Source organism: Leptopilina boulardi, unplaced genomic scaffold, assembly GCF_019393585.1.
Source record: "Leptopilina boulardi isolate dan_hultmark-lab unplaced genomic scaffold, ZJU_Lbou_2.1 LbouV2_302, whole genome shotgun sequence".
Taxonomy (NCBI): Eukaryota; Metazoa; Arthropoda; class Insecta; order Hymenoptera; family Figitidae; genus Leptopilina; species Leptopilina boulardi.
In genome coordinates this window covers 2544880-2563760 of record NW_026137866.1, presented here as the reverse complement: position 1 = coordinate 2563760, position 18881 = coordinate 2544880, and the positions used below count along the sequence as shown (strand labels likewise).

The window sequence follows — 18881 nt, the reverse complement described above, 5'->3', positions numbered from 1 at the left end:
TAAATTGAAATACATAAAATAAAAATAATTGTATACGTTATTTTATTTCTTTGTATTTGTATATTAAAAATGTTTAATTATTCTATTTAAAAAAAAGGGAATAATATTTTTACATTTAAACATTTGTAAAAATTCAGTGAAATATTTAAAAATTTTCTAATTTTTTATAAAATATTTTAGTCAATTGCTTTTTGTAAACTTTGGCGTTAAGAAGTTCTTTGAATAGTAGTTATTTAAAATATTCAAAAAAATATTATTTTTATAAATCCCAACTAAAGAGATGATGTTTCACAAGCATGTCACGAACTCCGTCTTTCAATGGTTGAGATTGTTCCTTCTTTGGTGGCAATTCCCAATCAGGATTCAAATTAAAAGCAAATTGACTGAGTATTCTTAATTCACATTTTACTTGAACCCAACCGGGACTATTGACAAAACTCCAAGGTTGATACCTGAAATAAAATTATTCGTATTTTATAGAATAATTTTAAAATTCTAAAAAAATTTATTTAAATTGTAAATTTTATTATTTTTTTCAGATATTCATTACCATTTTTGTACAATTTCAACGCAGGAGCACAAAACTTCGAGCCAAAGATGAAGAACTTGTTCATTGAGACCGAGACAAATGAGAGAACGTAATTTAACATCCATTTGAGCGTGTGCATTGTCATGACTCAAATTAATTGATTGTACACAACGATAAAGCAGCTGAAATGTTGACAAGGTAATCTTTAATTTTTCAATTTCAATTCTCTTTTCTTTATGTAAAAAGATATTTTAAATTTAAATTTTTGTTTGAAAAAAAATACCTCTTCCGGTGTGAGAACTTTTCCATCTTCATCGAGTCGATAAGTTTTACATAAAACCAATCGACTATAAACAGAATCAAAATCTTTTTCAACTTCTCGCGTTGATGCTTCCTCAATAAAAAGCCATGGATGACAAGGTCCACCTAAAAAACTTGGTTTTCGCATTCCTTGTTCTAAAACTGCTTTTATTGCCGGACACAAAGTTCCTCTCACTAAATCCGTAACTGCTTCACTCACTGTATCATCACCTGCGCATGTATATTGTTTACTGCGCTCATCCAATAATTCCACAAATTTTGCCGGAAACCAACCTAAATGAAAAGTTTTTATTTATTAAAATATTTGAATTTCTTTTTTTTCCGAAATATTATACCTCGAAGTCCATTTAATTCTCCCACCCAACAATGCTCGTCTTTTTGACTAATTATCGTGATTATGTCATTTTTTCGAAAACCTAATTCATCATCATCATGTCGTTCGAAATCTAAAAAAAAAAAATTTATTTAAAACTATTACCTTTTTTTTTTGAAAAATTATCCAAATACTCACCCAATAAAGCTTTTGCTCTTCTTTTTCGAATTCGGGAAACATTCACATAATTATCGTGATCTTTAGCGTGACTCTCCATCGTATAATCAGCGACTAATGATAAATTACTTAATTTTGGATCAAGATTCATAAAATGTCGCGCTACTTGTAAAATCGCTTCTCTTAGATCCACTAAAAGTTCTGCATTGTAAAGCAATTTTTTTTTTATTAAAATTTTTTTAAATTAATATTTTAAATCAAAATTTACAATATAAAATTTTAAATCAAAATTCCTACCAGTTTGACGGATATTTTTACATTTAACATCGTCCTCTGAATCGTCATTGCCAAATAAAATTGTTTGAATGACAGATTTACTTCTTTTCATTTGACGACGATTTAAATGTTGTTTTGGTAAATTTGGCGTTGCATCTGGATTTCCCACCAATCCACCTTGATCGACCATTAAATATGCCAAATGACGTCTTCGATGTGTGTCAACTAAAACATCAGTCAACGATCCACTGACTTCCATAGATACCTAAATAATATTTTAAATATTTTTTTTTATAATTAATTTTAAATTAATTAAAAAGAAATTTGAAAAATTACCCTAAATAATTGATCAACATCGTCAATGTCACCAGGAATATCCGATAAGGCATTGAAAATTTGTGCTGAATTTTCCACTTGCTTCAATTCACCCTCTGAAAAAGATTGTTTTTTTTTCAAATTTACAAAAAAAAATTTTTTTTGCAATAATTTGAATAATTTTTTATACCTTTAATTTTCAGCATTCCAAGTGTGACTTGAAAAAGAACAATGGATCCATCGAAAAGAAAAAGATCCCAAATTCTAAGAAGAATTTTCATATGTACAACTGAGGCGAATAAAGTGAGAAACCAATTCAACGATATGAGACTTAATTCAATGTCATGTTGAACAAGAACATGATCAATATCCGGTAAGTAATTTGACACTAATGTTCGAAGTACTCTTTGGTCTGCTTGTAATCCTATTTAAAAAAAAATTTATTAGCGAAAAAATAACATGGGATAGAAAAAAAAGAAAAATAACCTAATAACGTTGAGGAATAATAAGAAGCTGGTAATAAATCTTCGACTATTGTTGCCATCATCCAAAATGCATCTTCCTCCTCAAGTAATAATAATAATGACGCTGCTATTGTTCCAGTTCCTTGACAATATCTATTAAAGAAAAAATTTTATTTTTGTTTTCAAAAGAAAAAATACTAAAATAAATTACCCAATTTCTGGATAAAGCCAGGCAAGACCTCGCATTAATCTTCTTAATCTTGGTATTCCAGTGCTGTGTAAATGACTGAAACACGCATTTGCTGGCATTGTACGAAGTAAATCTTTTTCTATTTGTTTACTTGTCATTAAAGCATCATTACTCGAGGCTTTTACAATATCTCGATAGGTAGTTTCTGATGAAATCTTTTTTTGCAAAGCCCCTGGAAAAAAGAGAACATAATTTTATTTAACAATAATTAGAAATATAAAAAAATTTTTTTACCTGACATTCGCATCCAAATTTGTGGTCGAAGTGAATGTGGAATTCCTTGATGGACCATTTCACGTAATTTATCACTTCTCGGTAGTCTTCTGTCAACATGTTGCCATGATAATTCCGACACTTCTTTATTGTGACTGAATTCTAAAAGTGTCACCCACTGCAATCTAAGTAATAAAAAAATTAATCATTTAAGAAAATTAAAATACATTTTTCTTTTTATTGATAAAAAGAATTATTTTTAGAGAACCTATGCTGAGGATCTTCAACGAAAGGGACACCTAATAATTTTTTTGAACTTTGCTCTGGTCCATCTTCCTCGTCCACGCGAAATCCAAATTCGTCAAATCTGTGGTAAAAGTTATTTTTTTTTAATTTATTTCGCTCGCAAAATTATTATATTTGCAAATTTGTGTTTACAAAAATTTTTTTTACATTTATATTTTATTATCGATTTAATAATAATTGTAAATTTATATTAGAAAAAAAAGTACCTGTACTCTGGTTGAGAATTTGGATCGTCAGGTTGATTTAATTTTGCTAAAATATCCTGAGGCCACATTGACGGTGTTAGAGCAGAGAAAGGACCTCCTGGTGCAGGTGATAAGACTTCTCCCGATAATCCTGCTCCTTCCAATTCATATTCATCATCTGAGACAGCAGTTTCCACTTTTTTCTATAGAGGTAAGAATTTAATTATTTATAAATTAAATATTAATACAAAAATATAATTAATAGTAAAACAAAAAAAAATAACAACTACTAAAATACCTAAAAATAATTATAAGTAAAATAACAAAAATATCAAAACAAAGTTTAAAAAAAAGATTTTTACCATTTGTATTGTTTACTAGACTTTTTTTAAAATTAAAATTATCTGAAGCTAAACAAAAATAAATAGTAAAAATCATACTTTATGATCGTCTCTGCCAACATAACCTTCATGGTTTCTAACTTGTAAAAGAGACTTGGCAATTTCCATTTTTCAATTCGCGTTTAGAAAAAATCTATCTTCTTTTTAATTTTACGTCAATTTTTTTTTCTAATTTCTCTCGTTCCACATGTTATTCGTTTATATTGATTGTTTACTGTCAGGATATTCTGTTTTCTTTTTTTTTTTTTTTGACAAAGATACGAATAAACTTTACACACGCACAACTGTCAGATCACTGATAATTTTTTAAATCGTATTAATATACACAATCGTAATATATAATAAAATACTATAGCAGATGCTCCAGATGGGATATTTAAACATAATACAGCATAATAAGAGTGACGTATGTAGACGTGTAACTAAATCCTCCGTACTTGTGTTTGTATGTACACACATACAGTGCCTCTATACATTGACGTTAGTATACAAAAATTAAATACTTTTAAAAAAAAAGTCGGTTACTTTTTCTCGTTTTTTGGGATAAAAAAATCTCAGCTCCTAATGTGTCAGTAATTTGAGAATAAATTTTATTTTTATTCTTTTTCAATTTACTTTTATTTGGAACAAATTTTTTTTTTTTGTAATCGACCTTACTATTCAGGAACGTATCTATTTTTACAATAACCTGGTTTTCACTAAACATACACAGAATTTTTACGATTTTTACAAAAGAAATTAAATTTTATTTATATTTTTCAAAAGGAAAAAATATTAAATATATCAATAAAAATATTTTAATTAACAGTGTAAATTATATTATAATAACATAGATATTCTAAAATTATAATTACATAATTATCAAAGAAAAATAATAAATAACGTAATAAAAAATCAGAAATCTAAAAATGTATTTTGATAATAAAATAATAACATTATAGTAAAAAATTTATTTGTTAATTTTTTTTTTATCAATAAAAAAAGGGAAGGGTTCAATGTCACTTTGTTACATAACTGATCATTTTAAAAACCGGTCTAATTTTCGTGAATGTTCCTGGATATTATATAAGATATTTGATATTTTCCATTGTTTGAATCAATTTTTTTTTTTTTTTTTTTTTAGTGAAAATTATCGAGATTTCTGCTAAATTCGGAGTGTATAATTGAAAAAATGACGAAATGATGAAACATGTGGAAGGGATTGACAAACTTGTTTAAACTTGCTCAGTTCGCTTGATTCGTTTCAAGAGAGAAATAGAGAGAGAGAGACCGACTGTTTGCCGGTAGAACGTAACTAAAAAATTCACGTCCTGCCTCTTCAAATAGTTTGAATTTAACGCATCTGATGCAACATCCGCGAATTAAATCAATAGAGACACAATTTTTCTTAAATTCATCGGTCAGCGACGAAGAATTCAGGTAATTTATGATTAATAAATTTAACATAAAATTTGTTGCTGACACGTGGTCGATATAAAAGGCAGTTCCCACGACTCACTTTTGTTTCATGTCGTGTTCAATTTAAACAAATTTGCATTTCATTTTGTGCACTTTATTTAAAAAAAAAAAAAAATTCAAATAGTCTAAATGGGTAACATATTTAATTATTTAACGAAGATATTAACAATTTTTTTTAAATAATTAAAATATAAATTAAATAATTTATAATTAAATTTCTAACAAAATTTTATTTTAATACAATAGAATTAATATTTAATAAAATGTTACAATATTGAAAATATTATTCAGGTAAATGTAAATAATAATTTTTTCTAAAACTATGTGCAAATTTTTTTTCAGGAAAAGTCAAAGATTTAATAGTAAGATAAAATTGATAATATATTTTTAGACATTTTCCTGAATGATGAAATGTTTTGAAATGTTTATCAAAACGTAATTGTTGAAAACCGTTAAATCAATTTTCTCATAAATAATTGATGTATTTTTTCTACAAATTATTTTTAATTTGAATTTTCATTAATGATCATTATGTTTTTAAAATTATCTAAATAATAAAACACCGGTTTTCAAATTATGCCCAGGAACGTATACTTATTTAATTTTATATTTTTTATAAATCGAAAAAAAACTGTTAATATTATTTAAATATTTTACTCATATTGATAGATAATTTTTAATTAATTATAAAATATTTTTTGTAATTATAATTTAAATTTGTTTAAATTGAACATTTTACAATTAAATATAGGGAATAATTTTTCTAAGTTGTAAACCCTGTAAAATGCGTCCCTGTAATTTAAACATGTGAATTTGGTAACGTGGTTGAAAGTAAAGGCGCGGGAAATAATTTTTTGGCGTCTCGCATTTTGATTGGTGGAGATTTATAAATGAACAATGGAGGTTATGTTGGCACCATGTGAATTGGACTTAGGAGAATTTTGCGATTGGTTAGCGTGTCTGCGAAGGCCACAGTCAGTAGTACCGCTTCGCCAGAAGCGAAGTTGGTCGAATTTCCTATATATTAATAAATGTTAATGTGTACATGTTAATTCGTGCGAGTTGTGCCGTTATTAAAAAAGACGGTATTGGCACTAAACAAATTCAATACTCGTTGGTAACCATCAAATTACAATTGTAAAACTCTCTCCATATTAATGAAACCGACGCTTTGCTCTTTCTTGATACTGCGACAGTACATATCGAGCATTGGGTGTGACGGATTTATCTCGTGCTGTGAATTGCGTAGTGCTTTTAGTGTCTTGAACAACAGCGGCATTTGTTCAAGCTGTTCGCATTTCCTCTAAACGAGTGAATTATTTAAATTATTATTGAAATCGTGTATGGTGCCTCTTTGCAAAAATAAGAAAAAAAGGATCGTATAGTTTTTTGCTCCGCCATTGTACGCTGCCGCAACATCGCGAAGGGAGCCGCTCGCCTCGTTCTTCCGTACGTTTCCTCTCACTCACTCACATTCTCTTTCTCTTTGTCTCTGTCTCTCTTTCACTTCTTTGAAATGTTGGTTTAACTCTCTTACACGCACGCTTTTGCTGTATGTTTGTGTGTGTGTGTGTTGTACCCGCCTCACATTCGACCGCTCGCCTGATTATCGTTCCCTCCTCTCTTTCCCCGTCGCGCTCGGTTTTTCCTTTGCCAAGAAACCAAAGGAACTTCTGCAATATTCCCAAACCGCGTACGTGGACGCCCGGTAATTTTACCGCCGGGGAAACGATTCTTGCGCGTCATTATGCAATAGACTTTGTGACCCACAGGAAGACAAGACAAGACCAGCAGATACCCAGCTTTCCTGGGGTGAAAAAAAATCAACATTTTTTCTGGTATGCATTTTTTCCCTGCATTTTTTTTTTTTTTTTTTTTTTGGTGTCAATTGCTATAAAGACGAGTCGACTTTGTTCCCGGGAACTTCCTCTGCTGCAGGTTCCCGAGATTGTTCGATCACGTGGGGATGCGTCATACGAGTACCTGCGATAGATAACCCTGTTGTATTAACAACGCCTCTTAACTTTTTGTTAAATGGTAGTGATTATGCGATTTTTCCTTTGTTTTTCTTTGTATATAGCCCTAACGTTATTAACGGAAGACCTTTTCAATTCACGCCCTTAAGGTTCTAGTTCCCTCTCTCTTACTCTTGCTCCTCCTCCTCCCTTGAAAACGCCACCCGTCGAATTCACTGTCTTACTCTTTCAAGTGTTCTCTCTTTTATTTATCTCCGTCTCTTTTTAATTTTCTCTCTCTCTTTCTTGCTGCAACTATCTTTTTTCTTCTCTTTCACTTTCTATTTCTTTCTCTTTCCGTCTTTTTTTTTTTTCATTACCGGCCGCCGCTAAATGTTTCTAGCCTTTTTATTTTTAAGAAATTAATTTTTAATAATAATTTTTTTTTCTTTCTCTACAGAATATTCTGCTCCGAAATAAATTCGCAACGGTTTTTAATGTAAAGCGGTGTGTGTCCCCAAACTGAATAACGACGGTTAAGGTGAGTAATCTCTTTAAAAAAAAATTCCGGTTTACTTTTAAGAGTCAAAAAGAAAGAAAATACCGGTTTTTTCGTTTATTAAAAAGATTTTTAGTCTTTGGAAAGTTTTTTTTTCTTTTGTTTCCTATGATTTTGTGTAATTCTAGTTTTCTTTGAAAGTGGTGGTGTGCCGAGTGTGCAGAAATCGATTGAAAGCAGCGTTTGTGAATAGTGTTGATTCTGGAAAATTTACTCTCAAAAAAAAAAAATTGCTGTTTAAATAATTAATTGCGGGAGAAAAAAAAGGCAAAATAAAGTGGATTTTAATTTAAAAAAAGGAAAGAAAAAAAATTTAATATGTAAATGATATAGGGAAACATTTAAAAATTACGTCATAATTTTTTTCTAGACAATTTATATAATAATTTAATATTTATGAAATTTTAAAAATTTATAAAAAATAGTGAAACAATTTCGTTAATTTTCTTGTCTATAACGTTTTAAGAAGATTATTTACGTTTATATATACTTGAATAATTATCATGTATGTTATTCTATTCCCGCACGAGATTTCTCCGTATTTACGACCTAAATAAATAAATATATACACAATGGCGCAAAATATAAAAAGATTGTTACGAGTTTAACGATGACGTTTCCTTTTTTTTTAAATTAAAATTGAAAATCTATATTTATTTACGAAAACGAACCCTTTCGTCTTTGCTTAAAAAGAAAAATGAAATTAATTTTGTTAATAAAATTTTTTTTTAATGTAAATTCTTTTAAAATTTGTAAATAAAATTTTATGCAAAAAAAATTGATTGGTACCTTTTTTTTTAGGATCAAAGGAAAATGATGCTGCTGTCCACCTTTGCAACGTGATGCACGCCACCAATTGGATAAAAAAATTCTGGATTGAATTTTTTGAATATGAAAACAATTTATTGAGAATAATCGATGGAAAAGTGGCATCCAAAAAAGTAATGGATGAATGGGATTGAGTCGATTTAAGGGAAGTTTGTGGTGTGGGTGCAGTGGGCACAGGTGGGAGCCTCTGGATGTCGAGGCGGCAGCAGAATTTGCAACGTCAGTGGCAGTGATGGCCCCTGCTCTGACGGAAGGCGGTCCTCAAAAGCCTGAAAATTTACTTCCCACATTGCCAGTTGGATTTCTATCACCAAAACAGGCCTCGGATATTTGTAATAATCGTGAGGTACTAGCAAAATTTGTTGTCTCAGCTAATGTGAAACCAACAAAAATTGATGACCAGTTTCTTCTTGGTATATCCAAGGATTTGATTCGTGATGTCATCAATTCCAAATATGCGCACAGTTTTGATAATTTATCTGGATTTGATAATGAATCTAATAACTTAATTTCTGAGAAGAATTTGAATTTTGAATTAAAAGACGTTGATAAACGACGTAAACAACAACGATCATTGATCGTAAAGAATAGTGAGACAGATATTATAATGAACGACCCATCTATGGGTGATCAAACGGATAATATGTGTTTTTTGAAATCAAATGTGGACGTGCCTTTAACGGACTCTGCTGTTGATGATTGTGATGATAATAAAGCGCTCGATGAGGTTGATGAAATCATGGGTTTTGCCGATAAAATACAAGTCGATCCAAATGTATCGAATGTCGGTGATATTGGACAAAATGTTGAAGAAATATTACAAGTGATTAAATCAATGGAGGGAGCTGATAATGTTGGTGTTGTTAATAGTGAATTATCAGCACATCAAAGTACAAATGATGGTGTTGTTGAAATGTTTCCCGGTTCAGAGATATTTCCATCGTTTGAACAAAATTTACTTGATGAAGATTTTGTTGGTTTATGTACTGATTATGTTAATCCAACAGAGGATATTGAACAAGTGAAAGTTGAAAATTTAAAACCACATGAAGATTTAGTTGTACAAAATCAATATGAAAATGAAAGGCGATGTGCATTTTTAATGAGACGACTACGTAAATTACAAGCTCGACTTGTTGGTAGGCATGTGGCTGAGGAGAATACAGGTGTACTTGAACTCGCTCATAATGGTGTTAAACAATATTTTTTTCAAGAATTATCGGGTATTAGTTCGAAAACCGCTGCAAAAAGTAGTCCGGAAGTGAATAGTAGTTTGAGTAATTTTTTGGAAAATATTGAAAAAACATGTGTGGCTCAAAGTAGCAGTGTTAGTAGACAACGTGTGTGTTGCCGGTATTTTGGTGCCGGTTCAAGGGATAATACAAATACTGGAACTGGTAGTACAAGTCGACATCCTGCCTTTGCTGCATCGCAAATTAATATTAAAGGCGAAGAAGTTGAAAGTGTTGCTGGACCATTGGTATCACATTTACATTTATTGGAATCAAATTTAGATTCAGATTGTACTGCCTCAAGTAGTGGGGGTGAAAGTTGTGATGAGATGCAGACATTTAATAATCTACACCAACAACAATTGTCCATGTGAGTGTTTTTAATTATTGCTAAATTCATCATTAGTGATCATTTTCAACAGGGAAGATAGATTTTTAAATATCCTTCAACGAAAACACGTTTTTACACTTTTAAAATCAAATCTAATTTATCATTATAAAACCATTTTAATTCTAATTCTAATTCAGTTTGATTTGGATTTATTTTAATTAAAAATTTGAAAAATCAAAATTATTAATTATTTTAATTAACAAATTAAAATTAAATGGTTTCGTACCTGATATGAAAAGTTGCAAAAACAGTTTATTTTTTTAAATACCAATTTTTAATTTGGGATTTGTTTTCAAAAATACATGGAAGATATATTTAGACCTGTTGTGAGTATTTTTTACATTTTTTTTTTTTAAATAATAGAGATAGTAATTTGGAAAAAATATCTTCTGATTTCTATACGCTAATTTATATTTACAAATGAGTCAATTTTCAATAAATTGAAAAGTATGATCTGATAATAGGACCCGTTTTTATCAATCCAATCAATGTAGATTTAAATATTGTGACAAGTCTTTTTAAATCGAATATAATTAACTTGGCTCGGTTTAAAGACTTGTAATTAACAATTGATTAGAGAGTTGATAAGGATTCTTAGATATATATAGAGAAAATATTGATGGTATTTTAATTTGATTAACTGGACCAGAAAAGTTAGCGGTTGATCAAAATGAAAAAAAGAGAGAATAATTTGAACAAAATTATCTGCGAAATTATAAAGTTATATAAGTTTAATTAATGATTATTGCAAACAATTCAATTTTATTCTTCTTGCAAATTTTAAATAACTGAAATTGTTAGAACATTTTTGTTTTTTTCTCTTTAAAAAATAAAACAAAAGAATCATTAAATGTAACATGCATATTAAATATGACATAAAATTTTAACTATCCAATAAATTTTACTCTAATAATTATCATTTCATGACGCTAATTTCCTCAAAGTTATCAAAGCATGAAAACGAATTTCTTCATAGATGACGAATACTTTTTTTTTGAACAATGATGATTATAAAAAAAAAATTCATTTTTGTAAAGTAAATTTAATTTTTTTTCCCACAATGATAATAATTTTAATATTTTTACTTTTATTAAAAAATAATTGACGTGAATAAAATAATCTACTTATGTGTATTTTTTTTTGTTTTAATAGAAATTTTGATTAGTTCTATGTCCAAATAAAGAATAAATTTTTTTTTATCAAATATTATCAATGTTTACATTGATTAAGCCATCGACAAAAAATAGCTGGTTCTGTAATTTCAAATGTATCGAATTCACATTTACTTTATTTTAGTTATAAACATGAATAATCGATTTTTGAAACGTAAAATATTTTTAATATTAACTTCTGTCAAAAATAATTTTTTAATTTTTGTTTAACTGCAATAAAATTAATTTCACTAAATTTTTAATTAATTAGGAACATAAAAATAATAATTAATATTTAAATTTGAATTAAATTAAAGTTCGAATTAAAATTAATTTTCGGTATTTAAATTAAAAAATTATGAAACAATATCTGTGAGATTGCCTCCCTCCCCTGATGTGTACCATAATAGTCACGGTTATTTAAATGCCCTGTTAAAAACTCCGTTAAAAGAATATTGGAATATCGATCGAGAGTTTTGCTTGCAGATCAAAACGGGCAGCTTGGCGATTTGCTCAAGACCGTGCAAGTATTGCATCACGATGGACCTGGTTACAAGCGCAAATATCGGATCTGGAATATAGAATTCGTCAGCACAATGATCTGCAACGTCATATCAGGGCGACGAAGGGCTTGGTTATACTTGATAATGCCGAAACTGTTAATGGTTACAGTGGTGTATTGCCAGGATCCACAGGACGTTACAATAATCCTGATGGTGGAAATAGTGTTGGTGGTGTTGGTACAACTGGTGAATCATCGTCAAGTCGTACCAGGCCGTTTGTCTGGTCAATTTATAAAAAACGAAAATTACTTCAAGTCGATAGGCTACATGAAGTATCAAAACGTGCAGCAAAAGCATCCACAATACGTTGTGGTTGCGATCATGTACTGCCCTCGTGTGCACTTTGCACCGGGAGACTCGATCCAACACAACCCCAAGAGCCACTTGAACAACTTTCTGTCCAAGAGCGTGTCGCACTCGTCGATCCTGGCTTCCATCCGGTCTTATCCTTCCCGGATGGTAAATATCTCTTTCACAAATTGTATCTTCTTTATTTTTTTTTGTCTCGCGAAACTTAAAATTTTCCTTAACGCGTTTTTAAAGGATTTTTAATCTTCTATAAAAAATTGTTTTGCTATTCGAAAATTAAAAATGAATAGGAATTTTCGAGGAAAATGCACTTTCATAAAAGGTCATGTGTTTATAATCATAATTTTTTTTTTCTAAATGAAAACTGTATCTTAATATAATTGGCAAATTTTTTTAATATTAATATAGGAATTTATTGGGAAAAATAATTGAATTTTTATTTTTCGACAGATACTTTGCAAGGAACTCATTTGGAAGCAATAATGAAGTCAGTTGATTGGCAGCAAAAAATGTTACGGGGTAATGTTCGAATGTCAAAAATCAAGGATAAGGATGCAAGCGAAAAGAGAAGTAAAAAAATTGTTGAGCACAGAACAAAATATACATCACGATTGAAGAAATCAACTTCCAGTATTGTCACATCAAGTGTGTATTATTTTTAGATAAAACTTTTTTGTTTTTTTTCTTTTAACGAAATTATTTTTATATAAAAGGGAAATTAAATCCGAATAGTTAATAAAATTATTTTTATTTTTTTATAGGAATTAAGAGAAAAGTACTAAAAGGAAAGAGAAGTAGACTTAATCGTGAGAGAAATGTACATGGTCTTAAAAAACGTGTTCCAAAATTGACGCAAGTTGATGATGACGAGGAAATGAGCGCACTATCGAGCTCGAGTAAACATTCATCACCAGTGCCTTCTCCATTACAACACATTGCAGCTTCCTCTGAGAAAAATTCTTCAATTAAAGAAAAAACATCCAGCTCGCATGGGTAAATTTTCCAATTGTTTTAATTAAAATCTCTTTAATATTATTGTAAAAATTTAATTGAATTAATAATCATCAAAATTATAAAAGTATTCAGAATTTTTTGTATATTTTTTTTTTTTTTGTTAATTTTCTCTCTAAAATTGAGTAGAAAAATTTACGATTTTGAATATTTTTGTTTTTCAATTAAATTTTTAAATATCAATTGATTTTATTTTATGGATTATTTATTTAATAATGGTAAATTTTCAATTGTAGATTTAAAATAATAATTTTTAAATAATTATTGAATATTTATTAAAATAGAAAAATAATTTGATAGATTGTAATTACGAGACTTTTTTTCTTGATATAATTTCAGACGATTAAGACAAAATTCCTACGACATTGACAATATTGTCATACCCTACAGTGTCGCTGCCTCTACAAGACTGGAAAAATTACAGTACAAGGAAATTTTAACACCAAAGTAAGTTTTATAATAAAACCTAGTGTATTTTTTTAAATTATTTATTTGAAATAAATTACAAATTTACTACACTTAGATTAAAATTCTAAATAATAAATTCTTTTTTTTTTTTAAACTAAAGAGATTATTTTAATTTTAAGATGGAGGCTGTGCGACGAACCCATAAAAATCGATGTCAAAAATGGTGTCATGCATAGGCCTAGTCAAGATAGCGATGTAAGTAAAATTCTAATTGAATTTTAATTTGTACCAATATAGTCAGCGATTGAAATGTAATATTTATTTTAAAAATTTTTTTTTCCATTTAGTTTGAAGATGTTTCGGACGAAGCAATTGTATTGAGACACGGACGAAGCGAAAAGGAAGAATACAAGCGTTTTATGACATTTGCAAATCCCCCGTATCAATCGCGAATTCGACATAATCGACGAACAGACAGCAGAGCAGACAGTGGCGCAAATACACCAGGTATTTTTTATAATTTTTCCATACAAAAAAAAACAAAAAAGATTGTTTCTTTTTAATAATCAAATTTCTCTTTGAAAATTTTAATTTACTTGGAAGATCTTTTTTTAAAATTTGATTATCTTTTTAAATAATTGTTTTTAAACATTTAATTTTTGAGTGTGATAATCTTGTAAATAAATTTATAAAAATGATTTTCAGATCCAATGTCACCTCATGCGAGTGATTTTGGTGGAGATACGACATCACCAATTACATCACCTCCCGCGACACCGTCAAATAGTCACGATGCGGAACATCAGGTTGATGTAAATCGTCCTCCAGCTTTGCAACATGTTTTGCGACGTCGAACAATCTCGTCATTGAGATTTACAAGAGAAGATCGAGAGAAGGATAAAGAGAAGGAAACTTCGACGTCGTTACCTGATGAAGAAAGAGAAAAAGAGGTAACTTGTATTTCAAAATTCACTTTAGTTCTCTAATAATTATTATTACAATAAATTTTTAATTCAAATTCTTTTAATTTAGGTTCCACCATATGAACCGAGAATTTTTCCACTACCTGAAGATGTTTATGATAAAATGTTGGAAGTAATGCCCGAAGGCCACTGGCAAGCTTCCTCGGCGTCTGTATGCTCCCGAGAGGAAGACAAAATCGATAATGTAAGTGAAAAGTTTTGATAAAAAGAAAATTTAAAAGATTTTGCACTTTACAATGCTTTTTTTTTATACAGTTAATGGATTTGGATTCACCGGAATCGGATTCAACAGAATCGGCATATTGCGAAATAGAGGGAGAAGATCCAAATGATCCCGAATGGACAGTTGCGGACGATCGAAATACCGAAAAGGAAAGAATACGTCCGACTGCTAAAAGATAGGAAAAAATTATTTTCAATTGCAGATTATTATTCGTCATTTATTATATTGAAAAATGAAAAAAAAAATGCGAATGTCAACCTGTCAATTGTTGAAATATTTACTTGTCGGTCAAATGACATGCAACCTAATTTTTTTTCTCTTTTTTTTGTTAAAAAAAGAAGGTTGCGAATCTGTAAAGTGTATTATATTATTATATTATAAATTTTATATCTTCATTATGCTTCTTATATTAATGGAAAAAACCTCGTTTGCGTGTGTGACTACTCTGGCCAAAGCATACAAAAAGCTAGATTTAAAAAAGCGGTACACTTTTACTTACCATTTTTACAGAAAAAAGAAAACACTTCGCTTCTCTGATCGTTTCAAGTAATTTGTAAAAGAAAAAGAAAAAAAAACACAATAATCAATTGTTTGAGCGCTAGAATCTCACAATTTTTTTTTTTTTTTTTTTTTTTTTTACCAAAAATAAACTGTATTTATATTTTTAAAAAAAATTCACTAAAAATAAAAGTGCCAATTGAAATTTTGTTACTTTTTTTTTTTTTTCTTCTTTTGTGTATTTCTTTAAACTGTAACGCCATTGGCGTTGGTAAGTGATTATTTTTTTTAGAATCTAGTTTTTTTTAAGGATGAATTTTAAAGATCCTTTTTTCGCATTTCATTGCGCTTCATCACATGTATGTACGTAAAATAATATAAGTGTAAACCGAATGTATCATGTAATAAGTTATTCATGATCTGCAGATCCTCTTGTTTTTATTCATTTTTTTTTTTTTAACAAGGTGTCGATGTATAAAATTTTTATGTATTATACGTGATACGCCATTACGTACTAGGAGTTTTTTTTCAAAAAAAACTGTCCTCTTTCTCGTTAATGATTTCTTTGTATAAAAAATTGTATTTTTACTAAAAAAAAAAAAAAAAATTTCAAAAAATGAGAAACAATTTATCTTGACAGTATTAACAGAAAGTGATTTAAAGAAAAAAAAAAATTGTTACGTATAACAAGAAAAAAAATTTTCACAACAGAAATACGAAACAAAATAATTTTGTGTGCGACAGTGTCTGAGTCTGAAAGTGAGAAAATGATTTTTAAAAAAATTATAATTTCTAAAAAATTAAAAAAAAAATTTGCCGCGTATTTGTGCGAGTGTTGTAGAAAAAAAGAAATCATTTTGCACCAATTAAACTATAGCTTTACGATGTTAACGTTTTGCAAACACTATTTACGATCAAGAGGACGAAATTATTCAAATTAAGTGTGAGAGTCGAGTCTAGACATTAATATTATTATTATTATTATTATTATCGTGCTGTTGACACGAATTAAGTTCATCGGTTTCATCAGATTACATCCAATAGTACACTGTAAGGCGAAGCACATAAATTGAGATTTTACCAAAGTTGTAAAAAAACAAAAAAACAAAAAAACAAAAAAAAAAAAAAGAAAACTCGCTTGGGTACTTCATTGTAATGTTTGAAGCATGTTACCTTCAACGTTCTGTGATACTATATTTAAAAAAAAAGTCCTGAATAAAACAGAAAACGAATTCACTAAGTTTAATTTTCGTATACTCTTTTTTATTATCGTGAAATTATAATTTTACTAAAAAAAAAAATGCCCAATTGATAAAAAAAAAAAAAAAAAAAGTAAAAGAATTGTGAAATAGAAAAAATTGTACAAAAGGAAAAATAAACTTAAAAAATTTTTTAAATAGCATTTTTTAAAAAATTGTATTTTATAAAACTTGTTTTTTTTTAAAAAGAAGAACTAGAATTAAATAACTAACTATTAAAAAACTATTTTGTGAGACAAAAAGAAAATATTTCACCTGATTTCTCAAGAGAAAGATAGAGAGATGATCTTAACTAGTTCCAAAGGAAACGGTTCGAGTTTCAAAACTTTCTAAATCAACAACAACAATTGTTTTTGTAGTAGAAAACTTTGGTATGCAAATCAATCTCACAATTTGTTTGTTTTCACCTAAAATAAATTATTATTATTAATAATAGTAATTTTTTTCAAATTAAATGAAATTCAAATTTTTTTTTTGAACTGACCTTTCCATAATTTAGTCTCGAATTTGTTCATATTCCCAGCGAAATAAATATTTGGACATTCTTCCATAATAAATTTATCTTTCTCATAATCTGGATAACAAGGCAATGTATCGGGTGCAGTAGGACAGAAATGTCGCCAATTTAAAGTTCTTTCAAGCCATTCGATTGGAGATAAATAATTAGCACCACTGACTTTAATTAGATCATCAATTGGTTGTCCACTCGTTCCGGAAATAAGACAATTTCCTATTTTGCCAATCCAGGGATTTGTCGCTCCATTCACAGAATTGTATCTAAAAATGAAAAATAATTTTCCTCTTAATTTCTTTTTTATTTTTTTAAAAATTAAATAGAAAATAAAATAAATACCTTCGAGATTGAGGAAACATACAAGAATGCAAAGGTTTTTGTGGCATCATAAATGTTGCAATATCATGTTGTCCTGGCATTAAAGTAACACAACAAAATTTCGCCAATTCAGAAAGCAAATCGTCCATTTTTTTCGTACCAATTGCAATTTCCTTTGAGACAGCTTGATCAATTGCTTTTCCACCTTGAAGTCCTTTATTTATATGATTATCAGAACTTCCTCGAATACTGTTACCTGTGAATAATTTATTAAAAAATTAATTTTATTCTTTCTTTTTTTTTAGAAAACAAAAATTTGTAAATACCTGCAATAATAACTCTAACAATTGAAGCCCCCTCTTTTTGTGTATCGGCATCGCCTATCATTCCACAAAGCCATTCTATCAATAAATTTAATTCCACATTCGCTTCAGTAGTTGCTAATTCAAGACCTGATATTAAAACTAATTTTCCCTTTGTCGATGTAATTTTTTCCTGCGGTAAACAACCAGGAAAACACCATTCTTCAACCTGAAAAAATATTTTAAATAATAATTAAGCAAAAATAATAAAATTAACAAATTTTTATCAATTTTTCTCAAACCTTAAAAGAACTATTTTCATCCTGATGTCCTAATACTGCACAAACAACACCAGTCACAATATCTTTTATATTGACATTATTACCAACTAATTTAATACGTGATGTATCGTCCTCAAGAAAAACTTGATCATCATCAGAACAATAATCATCTCTAACAACAGGTAAAACTAATTGTTCATCTTCACTTAATTCCTTTAATATTGAGGGTTTATTTTGTTGATGTTTATAAAGTGTTCCAATTATAATACATTTCTCTCCTTCACTCTCAGCTAATTCAGAGAGTTGATGAATTTTTACATTACCTATATTAATTAATAAAAATTATTATTTAATTAAAAATACATAATTTTATAAATTAATTATTAATTTTTTTACCCCATTTTTCCCGTGTTTTTTCAATGAGAACTTTGGATAATTCTGTTATTCTTGCCGTATATATTTTAGCGAATTGTTTAGAATAATTATCAGAAATATCACGATATTTAGACGCGAGATCTTGATAATTAGCTGATTCTCTTGTGAATATTTCATTATTAATTGATGTATTCTCGGAATCATCTGTTTCCATCAGAGTTTCCTTATTTTGAACCATTTTTTTTTTAACAATTAACACTTTTTTTTTTAAATAAATATAGTATAGAAAAACACAAACAGGATGATGTTTCTAAATATAACCTCACTTTTAGAAATTGTTTTCCTCTTTTCCCGCCATTAACAATAGAATCGCATGCGCAGAAAAAAAATAATATCGATTGGACAAAAATTTTACCGCGCTTATTTAAAAAATTATCCTGGATCTTAATTTAAAAAAAGATTAATATTTTTTTTCAAATATAAATATTATCTTCATTTCCAGTGAATTTAATT

The 18881-nt window shown here is 28.7% G+C and overlaps 3 protein-coding genes across 8 annotated transcripts; 1 reads left to right on the top strand and 2 right to left on the bottom strand.

Moving 5' to 3' along the window:
* Positions 1–27: 27 nt before the first annotated feature.
* On the bottom strand, positions 28–4306 carry LOC127282685 (small G protein signaling modulator 3 homolog). Of its 2 annotated transcripts, none has more exons than XM_051307106.1 (14): positions 3790–4306; positions 3371–3552; positions 3127–3225; positions 2880–3043; positions 2607–2817; positions 2418–2548; positions 2122–2355; positions 1953–2047; positions 1638–1881; positions 1362–1541; positions 1186–1296; positions 813–1123; positions 551–732; positions 28–452 (listed from the first exon to the last, which is right to left on the bottom strand). In XM_051307106.1, the coding sequence occupies exons 1-14, from the start codon at positions 3856–3858 to the stop codon at positions 260–262; spliced, it is 2406 nt and encodes an 801-aa protein (XP_051163063.1). In that variant the 5' UTR covers positions 3859–4306; the 3' UTR covers positions 28–259. The 2 variants fall into 2 exon arrangements, with proteins under 2 accessions (XP_051163063.1, XP_051163064.1); XM_051307107.1 differs by having other exon boundaries at positions 30–452; positions 551–711; positions 3790–4302.
* On the top strand, positions 3421–16565 carry LOC127282683 (KAT8 regulatory NSL complex subunit 1). Of its 4 annotated transcripts, none has more exons than XM_051307104.1 (12): positions 3421–3560; positions 7624–7704; positions 8524–10152; positions 11811–12346; positions 12647–12841; positions 12958–13189; positions 13547–13654; positions 13795–13870; positions 13963–14122; positions 14321–14565; positions 14648–14782; positions 14854–16565. In XM_051307104.1, the coding sequence occupies exons 3-12, from the start codon at positions 8675–8677 to the stop codon at positions 14998–15000; spliced, it is 3312 nt and encodes a 1103-aa protein (XP_051163061.1). In that variant the 5' UTR covers positions 3421–3560; positions 7624–7704; positions 8524–8674; the 3' UTR covers positions 15001–16565. The 4 variants fall into 4 exon arrangements, with proteins under 4 accessions (XP_051163061.1, XP_051163060.1, XP_051163058.1 ...); XM_051307103.1 differs by lacking the exon at positions 3421–3560 and adding an exon at positions 4935–5169; XM_051307101.1 differs by lacking the exon at positions 3421–3560 and adding an exon at positions 6173–6657.
* On the bottom strand, positions 15599–18697 carry LOC127282691 (DNA polymerase delta subunit 2). Of its 2 annotated transcripts, XM_051307118.1 has the most exons (7): positions 18390–18697; positions 18015–18316; positions 17737–17941; positions 17432–17666; positions 17063–17355; positions 16834–16985; positions 15599–16530 (listed from the first exon to the last, which is right to left on the bottom strand). In XM_051307118.1, the coding sequence occupies exons 1-6, from the start codon at positions 18604–18606 to the stop codon at positions 16867–16869; spliced, it is 1371 nt and encodes a 456-aa protein (XP_051163075.1). In that variant the 5' UTR covers positions 18607–18697; the 3' UTR covers positions 15599–16530; positions 16834–16866. The 2 variants fall into 2 exon arrangements, with proteins under 2 accessions (XP_051163075.1, XP_051163074.1); XM_051307117.1 differs by having other exon boundaries at positions 15599–16985.
* Positions 18698–18881: the final 184 nt, after the last annotated feature.